At 39.8% G+C, this 17,441-nt stretch overlaps 1 protein-coding gene across 3 annotated transcripts in view; it reads right to left on the reverse strand.

The window, feature by feature from the left end:
• Window positions 1-1,038: 1,038 nt before the first annotated feature.
• LOC309415664 (transducin-like enhancer protein 1) overlaps window positions 1,039-17,441 on the reverse strand; it is a gene marked incomplete at both ends in the record, with an annotated part of 72,797 nt that continues 56,394 nt past the window's right edge. For all 3 annotated transcript variants that reach the window (XM_082013264.1, XM_082013263.1, XM_082013262.1), the window contains 7 exons: window positions 1,039-1,146; window positions 1,307-1,383; window positions 1,818-1,968; window positions 2,346-2,493; window positions 4,451-4,698; window positions 6,465-6,714; window positions 16,115-16,191. In XM_082013264.1, the coding sequence (XP_081869390.1) occupies window positions 1,039-1,146; window positions 1,307-1,383; window positions 1,818-1,968; window positions 2,346-2,493; window positions 4,451-4,698; window positions 6,465-6,714; window positions 16,115-16,191 (1,059 nt within the window). The remainder of the gene's footprint in view (window positions 1,147-1,306; window positions 1,384-1,817; window positions 1,969-2,345; window positions 2,494-4,450; window positions 4,699-6,464; window positions 6,715-16,114; window positions 16,192-17,441) is intronic.

Genomic DNA, 17,441 nt, shown 5'->3' on the forward strand with positions numbered 1-17,441 from the left:
CTTTGTTTAATCATAGACATCCTCAGTTAATGAACAAAGGCTCCGGTGTACTTAGTTGAAATGTAGTCTCGCATGAATTCTGTTCAGCTGGGGGAGAAGGGAGAAGGAAGTCACCTTTTCTTCTAGAGAAATGACTGAATGAGTTATGATCAGGCACATATTACTGTATCTGCCAAAGAACATATACATAGGACATCAGAATAAACTTAAAATAAACTGCACAACTTTATGAAATGTTCAATTTTTATATTTACACTATAATTAGTACAAAATTGCCTTTTAAATTTTCTGCAGCACAAGACAGTATCTACTGGACTTGATACCCTAATATGTCAAAACAACTACTTTGAAGTATGATAAAGGAATCTAGGAAGAGTTATAAAGAATAAGACACCATTTTCAAACTATACATAGTGTTTGCTTTTGCTTCTAAAAAGGTACTTATATCCCCAAAAGGTTTTTAATTTTAAATAAGCAGGGTGGGCAGGGAGGGGCTAGGGAGGGAAGACTGGTTGTTGGTACTAAAGCCTTTACTGTAGTAAACTAAATATATTTACAGTTTATACAAATGTTTGACCTTCAACAAAAATACAAAAACATATCACAAGATGCAAAACCAGGAAGCAAGTTCATGTGAGACACCACTGCTCTACACAGGACAGAATGCAACTTGAACTGCAAGGAACAGAAAGGTATTTATCCCCCATATTCAGGCAATGAGAACAATTTGCGTGAGGTCACAAAGAAAGAAAAAAATAAAAGGCTCCAACATTCTTCAGTAGACTTGGCTTTTAAAAACTATGTCAAAAACCTAGGCTACATCTGTCCATCTTGCCTCTGTGTTCCATTTGGTCCACGTAGCCAATATTTAGTTGCTGGATGTTGCCTTCTATTTTGAAAAATTGGAGTAGTTTCATGGCAAGGTCTGGAACCTCAATACTTTTGTTCCTTTTTAAAAGGTAAAACCTTTCTACTTGTACAATTAAGAACAATTTTGGCCCAGTTCAACTTCTAAAAGTTACATCCCCATCATATTTTTCAGTAGATAACTTCATAGACTGTAGCCTTTTTGTCTCCAGAGCCAGTGACTATGTACTTATCATCCACAGAGATGTCACAGCTAAGCACTGACGAAGATTCTTTGGACTAGAAGAAAAATAGAAATATATTACATAATTTTATAAAAATCTTGTTACCCTTATCTCAGTATCCCATTCTGGGTAGATCACATAGGTGAAGAAATCCAAGTCCACTCTTGGGACTCTGGGTGTTCTAGTTTTTTCTTTAAAAGCATCATCATCCTCACCTGGAAGATACTGGCTCCATAAGGAGTTCTCCATGCATTAAGAAGGTTATCTTTCCCAGTACTCACAAACCATTTTCCTAGAATATAAAACAGAAGGACTATGAAAACATATGAAACAGACCTCTGACAAATTTTGGGTTTTCAACTCACATCTAAGAAATCTGTTAACTAACTGCCGTTATAAAAGCTTTCATCACTCATCAACATAGTACTTTTGCTTACAATCAATATGGACACTCATGCTTTTGCAGTGTGTTACATATGAGGAAATCCCTAGACCCTTCAAGTAGAAACAGCTTTTTACACACAAGTCAACCCTAAAAGCAGCCTTTAGACAAACAGATGTTTGTTTGTAGATAAGTATAGTAGAATTCATAAAGCAGAGATATTTATTCATAACTGAGATTCTAAATAAGTTTTGATTATCAAATGAGCTATGACTATGTAGTAACTAATCAGCAAAGCATGAATTAGAGCCCTGACCTCCAGTTCTGTCTTCAGGGCAACTTACCACAGTAAGCAAATTTGAGTGACAATACACAACTCTCATGAAGGTGCAGTTGATATTTGTCTGGTTTATTTACATGTAGCACTTCTACGTTGCTGCTCTCCATTCCCACAGCTAGCCATTCACCAGTAGGACAATAACCAAGAGAAAATATCTGAAAATTAAACCACATTTACACTTTTTATTTTTCTCTACAGTGGCTAAATTAATTGGGCAAGGGGGAGAGAGAGAGAAGGGCCAAATAAAATTCACATAGTTCAATAGTAAGACTGCTCTTCAAAATTCAAGTGACTAAATAAACTCTGTTCTTACCTATTAACTTAGAAAAATAGAAAACAGAGTAGTGTCAGGCTACCATTTTGTTCTGGAAGCTAAACATATGAAAAGTCCAAAATACTGTGTTGTGAGCAGCCAAAAGGAAGAGAGGGAACAATGTGCCAGTTGCACTGGACTTAATCTCAGCTTTCATCCTAAATGTTTCCACCCCATGCCCACATATACCCCCTCCAAACTACAGGAAAGTCCAGTTACCTGTGATGTGAAGTCATGCTGTTGTAGCTGTCTCCCCTCCCTCAAGTCCCAGGATCTGACAGTGTTATCCAAACCTCCTGTCCAGAGCTTGGTACCATCATTAGAAATGTCAATACAGCTGGCTCCATCTGTGTGGCCCTGGAATTGCCTGATAAAACAAACCAGATTGAATAATGATTTCCTGCCAGAGCTCAAGGTAAACACCATTGTGGTGTTAGTTTTGGACTCTGTATGTGTGTGTCATCTCTTCTGTGTCTACTGATGGGCAAAAATCCTCCCCTCCCTCTTACTGAGCATGAAATACAACAGTATTACAAAAACATTTTCCAGGTGCTGGAGAAATGAATTGCATCATGGCTAGCTGAACAAACTCAAATATTTCCTATAAGGTTTTGAAAAGGAAAAAAAAAAAGCTGGTGAGAACATGAAAGTACAGTAACTATAGTTAAAAGCACTAAGGTCAACTCAGATTAAAACAAGTGCTGAGGGAACAAAACTCCAGTTTCAGAAAAGAGCTTCTGTATTTTTCTTTGGCTGCAAGTCAAGGTGATAAATAATAAGCAGAGATATTAATAGGAAGGGATCCAGATAGAAATCCAGATAGTTAAACACAGGCATTGCTGAGTCAGCAAAGTTGCGTTCTCTGTGGCAGGCGATCACAAAAATCTACATGGTGCAGTTTGTTTTAAAATCTTCTCGTTAGTAATTCTCAGCTTTCATCAACCAGAAGGTCGTCTCAAGTTTTCCTTAATCCTTTGGCAAAAGCTTTCTGAGGCTCCTGCATTTTTCATCAGCAATTAGCTTTAGGAAACTCCCGTGCCTCGATGTGAAAGGTGGAGGGCGGGTGGAGGGGGGAAGACAACTAGCTTGGGAATGAAGGGTATGAATCACTAAGAGCTGCCACAGAAAGGTCACGCAGCACATTTTGTTTTGTAGCTCTGGTCTTAAAATTCCACGTGTTATCAATTAGCAAGATCAGCCAGCAAGTGCTGGGAACACCTACAGCAAACATTCAAAAGCCAAAGACAGTCACAGATGGAGCAAGTGCACCTTTACAGAGGCTAAGCATGCATAGGGCAAACTGAAGTTTTTATATAACTAAAATCTTCTTTGTTGACCTAAAAGTTCAGCAGAAAGTAAAATTTATATGCACATTAATATGACTCTCTGCACACAACTTTAGGCTTCTTATTGATACACAGGAAATTTAATTGAAACACAGCAGACTAAGCAGATTCTTCAACATTTGTGTTTGGAACTTTTAAAATATCACAGCCCTTCCCAGTTCAGGCTCTCTTCTCATAATATTGTAAAGTCACCACCACTTTGCTAAGCATAAGCCAAAATTTATCTTCTAGTAAACCACACAGCTAGCAGCTAAGAGCCATTTCACCCATGGCCCTATCTTTCTTTCTGCATCATAGCACTACTGCTGAACATTGACCTGCAAGGCACTTTGATCTTCTACTAATATATTCATTAATCAAAGGTCTAACAAAAGTTTTCAAAAAGTAATTTACATAGCAATCCATTTATTATACTCTGCAACACATCCTAAAAGTTTTAGGATGAAATTCCCCCAAAAAAACTTTCTCTCACGAATGACCAACATCAGTCCTTTATGCTTTCCTAAAGGACTGAGGGGATCCACACTTTCAAGCGCTTTTGTAAGATTAATTTTATCACTTATCATCACTAAATAAGAACTGAAAATTCTCTTTATTACTTAACAAGGCTTAAGAACAAAAGAAAAGAACAAAACTTAAAGAGGCATATTCAGTCTACATCAATAACAAACCAGCAGAAATGTTGCTTGTAGAAACCTGCAGAAAAATCCCAACTAACCGAAAACAACAGGAACTTTGCCAATTACTTCTGTAGTAGATGATGGACCAACCCTTCAGGCCCTGAAAACACAACTTCCAGGATTAGGTTGAAGCTACCAAAACTAGTTTCTGCCCAACTCGGGTGCAAACTGCATTCTTTGGATAAGAAACACTATTTACTTTGCTGTAATGAACCATTTATTCAGGGAGATAAATATTTATGTAGCTGTCCAAAGAGTAACTTCTATTAACGTTTTCTGTAAACAAGTAATGACTCACCTGACCAACGTCTGATTGTGCAGATCCCACACTGCGATGTTCCCATCACTGCAGCAGGAAAAGCACACCTTGGAATCAGGACTAATAGCAAGAGCGTAGCAGGCAGGGGCGGAGGATGTCAGCTCTGCTTTTATACGAGGAGTTGGTGCTGCCAGGTCCCATATGGATAGTGTGCTGGCTTCCCCGCCAACTATTAGGGTGCATCCATCAGGCAGCAATTTACAAGAGCGGATGTAGTTATCTCTGTTCTGTACAACATAAATCACCTCAGTTATGTTAATATATGCCTGCCAATAATGACCACTAATATGATTCTGACTGCATCCAAGTTTTAAACAGTACACTATTTTTTCCATTGCCAAAGTACTGAAGAGGAACCAGCAGATCCTAAAAGGTTTCAAACAGCTACTTCTCATCACTAATCAGAGCCTGCAGCTGCAGAAATTAAACTGCAGACTCCTGTTGCCACAGTCTACCCTGTTTTAAACCTGACGAATGTCAAGTCTTGCATCTCATTACACAAAAACAGAGCCAAAGAGTAAGCTTGCATTTCTGCAAGTGCACTCCATCAGCTAAGGTCACCAACAATAGAAATACTAAAGCAAATGACCTTTCATTTGGCATTTAGGCAACCCTGCCTGAAAATGCAGTTCAAGTCTCATGCCTTTCAGGTTTTGAAGTTGTTTTTTTTTTTTTCAAATACAACTTTGCATTCAGCATTTTAAAATCAAAATATTAAGTATTCCCATACTGGTCCCAGATTTATTCTGGTCCTTTGTAATTCAACATGATTCTTATTGTACTTATAATATTAGTTTTGCATTTGAGACGCTATTGCTGATTGAGAGGTACTACAGGGGATTTAGGGGTGGAAAACATTTCAAACTTCACTTATTACAAAAGTTTGACTCTTTCAGTGCATTGGACATCCATTTCTCCACAACAGCTGCCAAATTAACATGGTAACAGTTTTTTAGGAAATGAAGGGTTAAGATCTGTCCCTCAAAACATACAAAAAAGCACTGCAAGAAGTAGTCAACAGCATTCTTACTACTGTTTTTTTATTCACAGCAAAGAAGCAGCAAGTAGTGCAGTGGAAATACTGGCTTAATTAGTCAGCCATTACTCCTCTGTAACTAAAATCAAGGCAGCTAGGACTCTGCATCTAGACACATACCTGCACAGAACTGAATACATATTCAACCATACTTTTACTACTAGACAACTAACATAAGGGTAACACTAAATAAAGGGTAAAGGCAAAAAAACCCCAAACGAAACCAAAACAAAAAACCACCACATTTAATTGGGTCAGCACTGAAGCTAGAATTATTTTCATCCAGAATATATATTACTGTGCTTTACGGCATTAAGTCTTCCCAGTTAACATTACACAAGAAGCGATGCTGCTTCTAATATGAGAAACATCTTTTATTGAGCCGTTAACTTTTTTGAGCTACCTATACTACTGCACCCAGTGGCTTTTGTATCCTGCAGATGTGAAAATAACCAACCAAAATGTATAACTTGTGGATCACCAACAAAAGCATTGTGAGACTTAAAATGACCTTGGTACCTTGCCACATTATTGCATTACGTAGTTGCTACCCTCTTAAAAAAAGGTTGTCACTCCTGGTGTGAGTGAAATGCCTAGGATGGTTCTTTGAAGCCCTGCATAAGCTAGGCTACATTCCTTTCAAACTCATGCACAAAAATCATCAGCATGACAAGAAGGAAAAAAAAGAAAAAGAGGAAAAAAATCAGGTACACTCCCTACTCAGAAAGCATATCTAATCTGTTATTTGACTCTCAGTGATTATATTTATCCCTAAAAAAAACACCACTCTAACTCCATCCATTACATGTTAGAAAAAAACAGCTAAATATGTAAAGCAGGAAACAGAACTGCCTTCTATTTCCTTATAATATGAACAAAATCCAGACAAGGACAGCTATTTCCTTATTGAATCTCCAAGGAGAACCTACCCTTGTATACAAATTCCTGTTCACTTACCAGGCAGTCCAGCTGAGAGACAGGGCTCTTGTTGCCAGGCTGGCTGATGTCCCAGACTTTGACGCATCCCTTCCCACCCGTGTAGACGTGTCTCGTGGGGTTGCTGATGGTGACTGCACACACAACTTCCCCGTGGTTCAGAGTGTTGATCTGACGGGCATGGCGAGGGATGCCTGGACCGATGAGGGCATCAGGAGGGAAAGGAACCGGCTGCATCTGACCATCTGCAGTAACGTGAAAGGAGTAGGCTCTTTGGGGAAGGGAAAGAAGAAAAAATAATAATATAAAAAAAATATCAGCTAGTTACAGTACTATAACACAAGAAACAGACAGTATTCTTTTATTTGATTTCTTTGCAAATCTTTTTCTGATGAAAATCAGAGCTGCAGTGCCAAGTAATATGGGCACATGAAACCTCAGAGGAAGACAAGGATTCACAGTAGATATTTTCAGCTTGCCTCACCTAAAGTATTTGTGCAGTGGGGAAGTACATTAAATGCTACCCTTAACTCTATGGACAAGGTTGGGGAAGTACATTAAATTCTACCCTTAACTCTATAGACAAGGTCATGGCTGCTATCCCTCAGCCACCTGGATAATCAAAAGAGCTTTCAGCCCCTCATTTCCAGCCAGTAGTTCCAAGTCTCAGCACCACAAGTCCCGCAGCAGCAATTCTTCCATGAGTCTTGTACCTCTTGCCTTGCAGTAGCACTAGCCAAAGTTCAACTTCTGCTCCATTTATGCACCTCACCTTAACATCAGCACTAGCTGTGCTCACAATGCCTCTCTTTCCACCCAGTAACTAGTGCTTTCAACAGAAAATAGAAACATGCAGAGTGGTTGCACACACCTTTCATCAGAAAGCTGATACCATCTTCTCATAATTATGTTTTCTTGTATAAGTATTTAGGAAAATCTGAAAGGCTCAGTTTCCCAAGTAGTCTTGGCACTTCTGTAACATCTTCTATATGTATGCAGTGCATGATTTCAAGACATGGAAACTGAGGACTGAGGAAGTGCATCCCAGCACTGAATAAAAACATACCTCCTTGGGGAAAACTCACAAAATTGTTTCTTCATGTTAGCTGTAATGTTTAGAGTCCTATCTACTCAAGGATCAGGTCACAATAGAACCTAATAAAGATTTCAGGTACAGGGAGTTTTCTTTCTTTGTTTGTTTTAAATGATAGTGAAAAACTCCTGCAAAAGGCTTCTTTTTGTTACAGTGGTGAGCTCCTTTTTTGTTTGCTCTGTTTTAAGCACATCCATAGCTCACATTTTTGATGCTGCTGTTAGATCAATAGCATTCTTCAAGAGGCCAAAGTAGATTAAAAAATTGTGAGATATTAGTATCTTTTTTTTTTACTAATGAGCTATTGTCTCCCTAGTGATACCTTTGTTTTTCTAATATATTCTTGTGTTCAGAATTTCCCTTTCTTTTCCAAATGTACCTTCTTCTTCATAAATCTTCAGTCACCGTAGCTCAAGTATTAGCATTGCATCCCTATCCCAAGGACCCAACAATAGATAATTCAATTTAATCTTCTGTTCTGAGCTAGTATTTTCTAAGTATTTTACTGCATGTTTCCAAGTATTGCAGAGTTTAAAGGGAAGGAACAAGCAAGATGCCTGGATCCTTAACAGACATCACAAAGCAAATGAATATGCCTAGAAGCAGAAGATATTCCTTTAAAAAAGAGTGAGCAGTGGCAACGTGAAAGAACCCTATCGTTCTTTCATACAGAAGGTAACAGTGGAAACAGCCACGCCATGCAATATCACAGTTTTCTCAGAAGGGAAGGGTTAAAAACTGGTTAACAGTAACTGCTATTAAACAAAGAAGAAACTAACAGTGCATATACATGCAATTATTGTACCTCATTCATGCTTCATGGTTGGACATATGACTTGAAAGCCTGCTCAGAGACTACACAGAAATGGTGGATGAGTGACTGCAAAAGATGACAAATCTTTTTTGTCAGGGAAATGTCAGGAATGGGAAATGCAAGACAAGCAAGTGCAAAGTTCACTCCCTTACATATGTACAAGATACACAGCATATCTAACGTATTTCTACCAGTGGGACCCTTTCTCTTTTTTGTATGAAGAATTACAGTATTGATAAAGGTTTAACTAGAAATCTGTATCATTTCTGTGAAGAGGAGTAGAGACAGGACCGTCCCAAAGTAGTTATTCACTGAATAGATGAGACACAGGATGGGAGAGGAAGCAGAAGAGGAGTGGCAACAAGACTGCTCGAAGCTGAACAACTGCTCAGGTTCAGGTACAGAATCCAACTAAAGAGTCATACCACTCAAGAGGCTGAAAAGCTGGGCCCCATCCTCGGCTCCAGATCAAAGTCAGCTGCAGAACTTTTGTTAGGAATAAGAATACACAGAACTGCACAACTTTGAAGTCTCAGCCTGCCCTTGCTTTTATCATGGACAGAAGAAAAACAATTAAGCAAGCATTAAGCAATTTTTCCAGCATGTTTAAGATGAATAATCCACTTGTACATTTTTTTTTTTTTAATGGAAGGTTACAGCTTACATCTTCTGTTCAATTCAAAATACCTAAGGGGTGTTTTGAAATGCTTCTGTGCATACACTCAGCTTCTCAGTTCTTGCTGAGATAGGGTGGAAGACAATAGGAACATTTTTCAAGTGCTTCATGTGTACTGTAGAATTACAATGACTCTTCTGCTCTGAAATGCCAAAAGACTTACCCAGTGTACTTTAAATCATGTAGAATTTTACCAGTATGCCCATGTTTAAAGTGCGGTTAAACAGATCATAAGAGTAGTCTCTCTCTTTTATCATCATAAACAGGCATTTGCTTCCAAGACTGGTTGGTCAGGACTCAGGATGACTGAGTTTCAGGGCCTAACAAACAGACCACTGATAGTTTCTTACAAGCCAAAACAGCTTTTTCTACAGTGCAAGTTATCAGCAATCCGCTGTGTAAAGAAATGGCTACACATTGCCAAATCCATTTGCTCCTGCCAAGACAAGCACACAAAGAAGTAAATGTTCCTGTTCGCTCGAAGATGTGTGGCATGTCATGCTAACATCTCCACTGTCAGCGTATTTGTGTGGTCTAGTAACTTGTATCTACTAGGTATTATGATACGACTTTTCGTTACACATACATTTTACTTCGAAAAAACTTGCATCGTTTGCAAGACTGACACTCCCTAGACAATGAAAGCTTCTGTCTCCAGAACACATTACTGGAGACAGCAGTGCGAGCAACTGTTTGCTGGTTAACTGCTGTTGTCCTTGGCTACCTCTCCATCAGGTCACCATGATAGAGGGCCTACTCTGCTACTTCTGGGGAGAACTGTACTTCCAGTGCTACAAACAATTAAGAAATGACTCAATTTTTAATGAACTAGATATATTGACAGGCCTGTCTCAAAAACTGCCAAGCATTTTGGTTGTCCAACCTTAAGAGCCAATATTTAGTAAAATTTGGTAAGTTCTTGAGTTCTCTAAAGCTCATGGTATTTCTTGACAGGGACCCCATGCCCACCCATCTTTCTTCTCAACAAATTGCTGTTGGCATTTGAATTCTGTAACACTGCAAAAATGTAATGTGCATTTTTGTCCTTCTATGATGATCTTTTAGAACTGACAGTGTATGTCAGAAAATGCTGTTCAGCTTCATGATAATCATGGATTTCTGTCTCAGTCACAGCATTCTGTCTCTATGAAAAAACTGGGTTCCATGATTATCCATCTTTGGTCAAATGACTGTCAGCATGAAGATAGTCCTTTCTCACGTTGGGCTAACAATCACAGCGAACAAAGAAAAAGTTCTTATAGAATGCAATTACAATTTAACATAAAACAAGCTAAGTACATATCAACTAATAGTAAATATATACTTGTAATTAATTGTGTATTATGAACAGAACAGTTACAAGACAAACTCGCATGCCTTTTATTTAGGAAAAACAGTTCTGAGAAACAGTATACTGTCACTTATGATTATATTCTTTCCAAATAACAAAATTACTCTTCTGGTCTATTGCATCCAAAGACTTCTCCCCATCTGTGTCAAAGCAGCACTGAAAACCTGCAGAGTTTCTATACATTACAACATAGTAGGTGATACTAGTACAACCCAGTTTCTCACCTTAAATCTGGTAATTATGGCCCTCCAATTTCCAAATAAGTGTCAAATAAGTATATAATAAGTATCATCTGACATGCTGAGGAGAGTTCAGAATAATTAATTCACTGCTCAAGAATATGGGAAATCAATTAAACTACCTGCCAGCTACTCTAATTATTCAGATTGATATAATGCATGCAATTCCTACCTACTTAAAGTACCATGCCTTTAAAAAACGCTTCCACTCTATCCTTCCCATTCAAACAGAATTCCTTAACTAGCACAAAAATACCCCAACTGCAAATCACAAAAGCAGACAGTTCTTTCTACTGATGAGTGCATTTCACTTTCAGCTCTCCTTTGTACTCCACAGCTTATTTTTAGTTGTAGTTACCACAACAAACAGCAGATATCTGATTATGAAGTTTCATTGTATAAGAACAAAACGCCAAGAAATAAGGATAAAGTTATTTGTACAGAAATAACAACATCTTTAACTTCATACATGCCATCAAATAATTCTATCCAGAGGTGCAAAGGGGGCATGTCACCAAGAGACTACCAAGCCTTGTACAATCCACCAACTATTATCCACTGCTGTCGTTTCACATGGGCACCAACGATACAGCCAGGAGCAGCCTGAGGAGTTTCAAAAAGGATTACAGAGCCCTGGGAGTGGTGGTAAGGGAATCCAGAGTGCAGGTAGTTTTTTCATCAATCCTCCTTGGGGTTTGAAAGGGGCAGTTGAATCTAGCAAATCAACAAATGATTACAGGTCTGGTACCACAGCAAGGGGTTTGGCTACTCAGACCATAGGACTCACTTTGAGAAACCTGGTCTACTGGGGGCTGATGGGGTCCATTTGTCAGAGAAGGGGAAGAGCATTTTCGGTCTCATGCTTGCCAAGCTGGTGAAGAGGGCTTTAAACTAAAGTTGCTGGGGAAGGGGAACCTCAATCCATCCCACCCCTACACGTTTGATGTCAGTGCCAGCAATAGATGCCCAGAGCCTGGAAGAAGGATCACAGGTCAGCAGGTGAGCACCTTAAAAACACCACAAAGGAATTCCAACCACTTCCTGCTAGTAAGTCAGTTTCATCGGGCGTCCAACTTAAATGCCTTTACATAAATGCACATAGCATGGGGAATAAACAAGAGGAGTTACACACATGTGCACGCCTGCAGCTCTATGATCTTATTGGAATCATGGAGCCATGGTGGTATGGCTCTTATGACTAGAGCATTGGAACGGAGGGCTAAAGGCTTTTTAAGAAGAACAGGCAGGGGGAAAGAGGAGAGGGTGTCACCTTCATGTCAATGAGCAGCTGGAATACAAGGAGCTCTGCCTGCGGATGGATGAGGATGACCGAGAGCTTCTGGATCAAGATTAAAGGGAGGGCAGGGACAGGTGACATTACAGTGGGGGTCTGCTACAGGCCACCCTACCAGTAAGACCAAATGGATGAGGCCCTCTATAGGCAGATAGGAGCAGTCTCACATTCACAAGCCCTCACGGAGGACGCAACCACCCCGATATGTTGGAGGGACAGCACAACAGGACATAAGCAAATAAGGTGGTTCCTCGTGGAATACACCGAAAACTTCCTTCTCTAAGTGATAGAGGAGCCAACGAGGAGAGGTGCTATGCTGGACCTGGTTCTCACCAACAATGAAGAGCTGGTGGGGATTGTGAAGCTCAAGGGCAGCCTTGGCTGCAGTGACCATGAAATGGTGGAGTTACTTAGGAACTTCTAAGATACTTAGGGCAGCGATGAGGGCGCACAGTAAGCTCACTATCCTGGGCTTCAGGAGAGCAGACTTTGGCCTATTCAGGGGTCTGCTTGGTAGAGTACCATGGGATAAAGCTGTGGAGGAAAGAGGGGCCCAAGAAAGCTGGTTAATATTCAGGAATCACCTCCTCCAAACTCAGGAGCGATGCATCCCAACAAAGACGAAGTCAGGTAAAAACGCCCGGAGGCCTGCATGGATGTAAAAGGAGCTCCTGGACAAACTCAAACACAAAAAGGAAGTCTAAAGAGTGTGGCAGCAAGGATTGGTAGCGTGGGAGGAACACACAAACATTGTCTGAGCACCCAGGGATCAGGTTAGGAAAGCTAAAGCCCTGATAGAATTAAATCTGGTCAGGGATGTCAAGGGCAACAAGAAAAGCTTCTATAAGTACATTGGTGATAAAGGGAAAACTAGGGAAAAGAAGGCCAACTGTATCCTGGGCTGCATCCAAAGCAGCATGACCAGCAGGATGAGGGAGGGTATTCTGCCCCTCTACTCCACTCTGGTGAGACCCTACCTGGAGTACTGCGTCCAGCTCCGGGGCCCCCAACATAAGAAGAACATGGACTTGTTCAAGCATGTCCAGACGAGGGCCACCAAAATGATCAGAGGGCTAGAACAGCTCTCCTGTGAAGACAGGCTGAGAGAGTTGGGGTTGTTCAGCCTGGAAAAGAGAAGGCTCCGGGAAGACCTTACTGCAGCCTTCCACTCCCTGAAAGGGGCCTACAAGAAAGCTGTAGAGGGACTTTTTACAAGGGCAAGGACAAAGGGTAATGGCTTTAAACTGAAACAGGGTAAATTTAGGTTAGACATAAGGGAGAAATTTTTCACAGCGAGGGTAGTGAAACACTGGAACAGGTTGCCCAGAGAAATTGTGGATGCCCCATCCCTGGAAGTGTTCAAGGTCAGGCTGGATGGAGCTTTGAGCAACCTGGTCTCATGGAAGGTGCCCCTGCCCATGGCAGGGGGGCTGGACTAGATGATCTTTAAGGACCCTTAAAGTCCAGTCCAAACCATTCTATGATTCTATGACTTCCTAGATTGCTACCCAATTTCCCCGGGTACATTTGTACCACTGCTAACAAGGTTAGACTCTGCAAAGACAGAACTGAAGGATTCACATTTAGAAATATAAAAAGATGGTAGTAAAGACTAATATTTAATCAAGTTAAAGTAAGGCAAGCAAAAGACAAGCTTTTCAGACAACAGTCCCTTGATAAAAGTAAATAGAGAAGTAAGAGTGGGTCCTTAACAGGCTACTAATTTTTCTAACAAGCTAGTCATTAACAGCTTACCAGAATACCATGGGGTTAAAGAACACTGGGTGCTATCAGAAATGTCATTCCTTTGGAAAGAAAGGAACTTAATTTTACCTTGGAAGTGAGTGGTGTAAAAAAGCAGTCCCAGCATAGCCATTGACAAAAATGTGCAGCTGTGGGGCATACACATATGGCTGGGGATTCAATAGTTCAATTTGAAAATTCTCTGTACCACTTGCAACAAGACTAAGACTAAAACTCCACATCTCATAGAACAAATTCAATGTTGCACCTTAACTGCAGTCTAGGAAGAGGCAGATTTTTAATATAACCCAGCAGTAGTCCACTAGGTTGCATGATTATATAACCCATGTACTTTGTACAGAAAAAACAGGAGACTTGCCTAATGCAGGTAGAGATACTCAAAGATGCTGCAGGTAGCAGACAGCATCTAGCTACCTGTAGCCAGTCAAGACTAAAGAGATAGTTCTTAAGCTGTCAATGTAAAGTAAATAGATCAGTTTATGGAAATTTAGGTTTGCCTCACTTACAGTAATGATATGGAAAGAAGTCACTTTAGAGGAAATGACTGACGCAGCCCAAGTATCACAAACACACACACACACACACAATAAAAAACGAGAACACATCAAATCAAGTGTAGAGTAGGAATTGTGTAGCAAAGTAGATGACCTACAAAGCAGTGTGAATAAAGTGCTGGAAACACTAAATAAGGAAGAGATTAAAAAAAAAACCACACAGACTTAATTTAGTTATGAAATACCAGGATACAAAGTATAGCAGCATCCATGCATTGTTTTTGTGCATTGAGTAGTGCAACAACTAGAACTCAGCCACAGAAAGTTTCAGACTGAACAAAAATAGGTTTTCATAGCTTATAATATAAAATATTGCCAGGCATTACAAAGGGAATAGGTCACTGAAAGTTTACGAATATACTTGTTTAAAAGTAAAAACCTACAGCCACTGGATTATGTGATCTCCAAAAATATTTTATAGAAGTATGCCAAATTCTACTAAAGTCAGCAAGAATGAGTCTGACCCTTAATAAAAGAATGTTTTGAGAACAAAGCCTGATCCTTACTGTACTTAATACATGACCATCCCATACATAACACCAACTCACTGAACCCACACTTCAATAATCTTGTCAACATACCACCAACTTTTCTTTAAGTAAATCCAAGATTTAACAGGTTGCTCACACTGCCAACAGATAGATAAGTCTGTTCTTAGAAGCATGGTTGATAACAATGAAAACACATTCAGGATGTCTTTCCTAATCTAAGTCTGCTGCTTTCCTACTGTTATGAAGAAGAGTAGATGAAAACACACACCTTTTTTTTGCCTGTAAACTGGTGTACTCTTAAGGATGTTTGCATGACTGACATTACAACATATCACTGGCTATTAACAGGAGTTCAAAACTCTTTAAGGACCTAGATAGAGGGAAACCACTCTAACTGCAACCTTTTGTTGAAAGAGAAGAAAGGACTGAATGGCAAGACTGAAGGAACAAAGAATATGTTCTAACAGAGTGCCAAAAAACCTGTTACAATTCTCTCTGCCCCACTATCTCCAAGAAAACAGATCAGTCAAATTTGCAGTCTACAAACAGTACCTGCATAGAGTAGTTGCCCAGAAATACAAATTTTTATAATTATTTTAATAATCACATTTTCTTAAGAGGTCATACATGCTTATGATTCTACTGCACACAAATAATCTCAGCCTCAACAGTCTACCAAAGCCAAATTACTGAAAAATTTGATGTATGCTGCTTTGGTGTATTTACTTTATTGCACCATCAATAAGCCACAGCATCACAGAAGTCTTTTATTCAAGCACCTCTTAATCAATAATTAAAAATTTGAAATAAAAAGAATCTGTTGTGAAAGTTATCCTACATCCATGCACCACCTCCTGTGCCGCTGCTTCATCATCCTTTTGCTCTCCAGCTGCACACTTCTACCAACGTTTTAAAGAGCTTGCTCCATTACACAAGGTGTGCATCAGTTGCTAAAGTAACTGCTTCAGATACCCACTGTAAACAATTACAGACTCTCATGCGTGACAAAACAGGTGCCACACAAAGGAGTCTGCGAGTTTGCGCTACACATTTATGGTCAGAATAGTACTAAGCTTAGTTTCAATATGTTTTTATCTTACACATTTTACCACTGTCTACCAGTCTGTAAGTCCCCTTAACTTCCCCCAGAAAGGAGGAAATAAAAAAAACTTTAAAGTATACCTTCAACAGCTTTTCCTTGGAAAGAGGTTGCACATCTGTTGGTGCACACATTTTGGCATATGATAACTAACATTTGAGAATTTATATGCTGCACTTCTTACCAGAAGCAGTCTAAAACAATCTCTTGAGAACAACCAGACACCACCACCCCCTTTGGAATTCCTATCCTCTCTAGATATTGCAGATGTTACCAAAATGTTAAAAGTTACTTACGGTTTTCCCCCAGGAATTCCTGCTAGATTTGGAGGGATTCCAGGTACTCTCATGTGAGGAGGGGGATCAAACCCAACCTGACAATGAAAAATGAATTAATCTCACACTTGTAATTTCTCGTTCGGCAAACCCCTTTTCTTCACCCCCAAAATATTATGCATTTAACCAAAACGTGGCTTTTACCCACAGTATGAAATAAGTGCACGCCCCTTCATGGGGCAGGGGATGACATTTTCTGTAGACATGCTCTGCTAGAAGTATTCGTATGCAAACAGAAAACCAGGAACGTATACCACGCATTCACACCATCGAGCATAACACGAACACCCATGTTAGCACAGCGCTAGCCCTGGAACTAGAGTCCGTGGCGTGTCGGCGCGCAGCCACGCAGTGCTCGTCAGCGGTGTGACAGCGAGCGTGTGCCCGTGCAGGCACAGCACAGCGCTGGCAAGCGGCTCCAGGCCCTAGCGAGAATCTCGGCATGGCTTCACACTGCACTGCGTGGGCACATCAGCCGAGAGATCTCTCACAGAGCCACACTGCAGGCAAATTTATCTACAGCTTAAATATACCATGCTCTCTTTACATCCTGCAATTCCACTAAACTTTTATGTATGTATAAATATGAATAAATATGGGCATCAAATAATCCAAACAGAAATTCTGGGCCAAACAGACTTAGTTTTTCTTCTGCACACAATACCCAAGTTAAAATTCTTACTGCTTTAAGGAGCACATATGCTATTTAGAATTTCTACACTTTCACTTAAAATCCCTGTTTAACGGTTTGAAAAAAGTAGCTATATCTACAATAATAAGAAGATGATAAACCTAAGTCCAACCTTGCAAATTTACAAGTAGGTAAGTCTGTCTATGCATAAAGCTTCCATCAAGTTCATGTTTGCAGAATCATGTTTACTGTTAAGAATTCTGCTCAACAGCAGCCATAATTGCTGTGGTCCATTTACTTACTACACCCACAACAGCAACGATTCTTAACACACCTTATCCTAGAGCTTCAAGATATGTACCGACCAAGTTCTCATGTCAATTTCCACAAAACACAGAGACATAAATAAAAAGACTTCTATAGGCTTCAAGATCAATTTGGTATGTCCGTATGGAACACAAATCTGGTTCATCGAGAGAAAAGCAGATGTCCACAGCATCAATGAAATACTTTGTAGCTACCAAAACTACCTTTCCATTTAAAGCATAAAATAATTTTTTGGCATTTATTAATCAGTCAAAGCACTGATGAAGGTGAAGAAAGAAAGAAACATACACAAATACACCGAGATTCTTTGTTTTCAAGGCGCAAATTTGT

Source organism: Phaethon aethereus, assembly GCF_964289735.1.
Source record: "Phaethon aethereus genome assembly, chromosome: Z".
In the NCBI taxonomy this organism is placed as follows: domain Eukaryota; kingdom Metazoa; phylum Chordata; class Aves; order Phaethontiformes; family Phaethontidae; genus Phaethon; species Phaethon aethereus.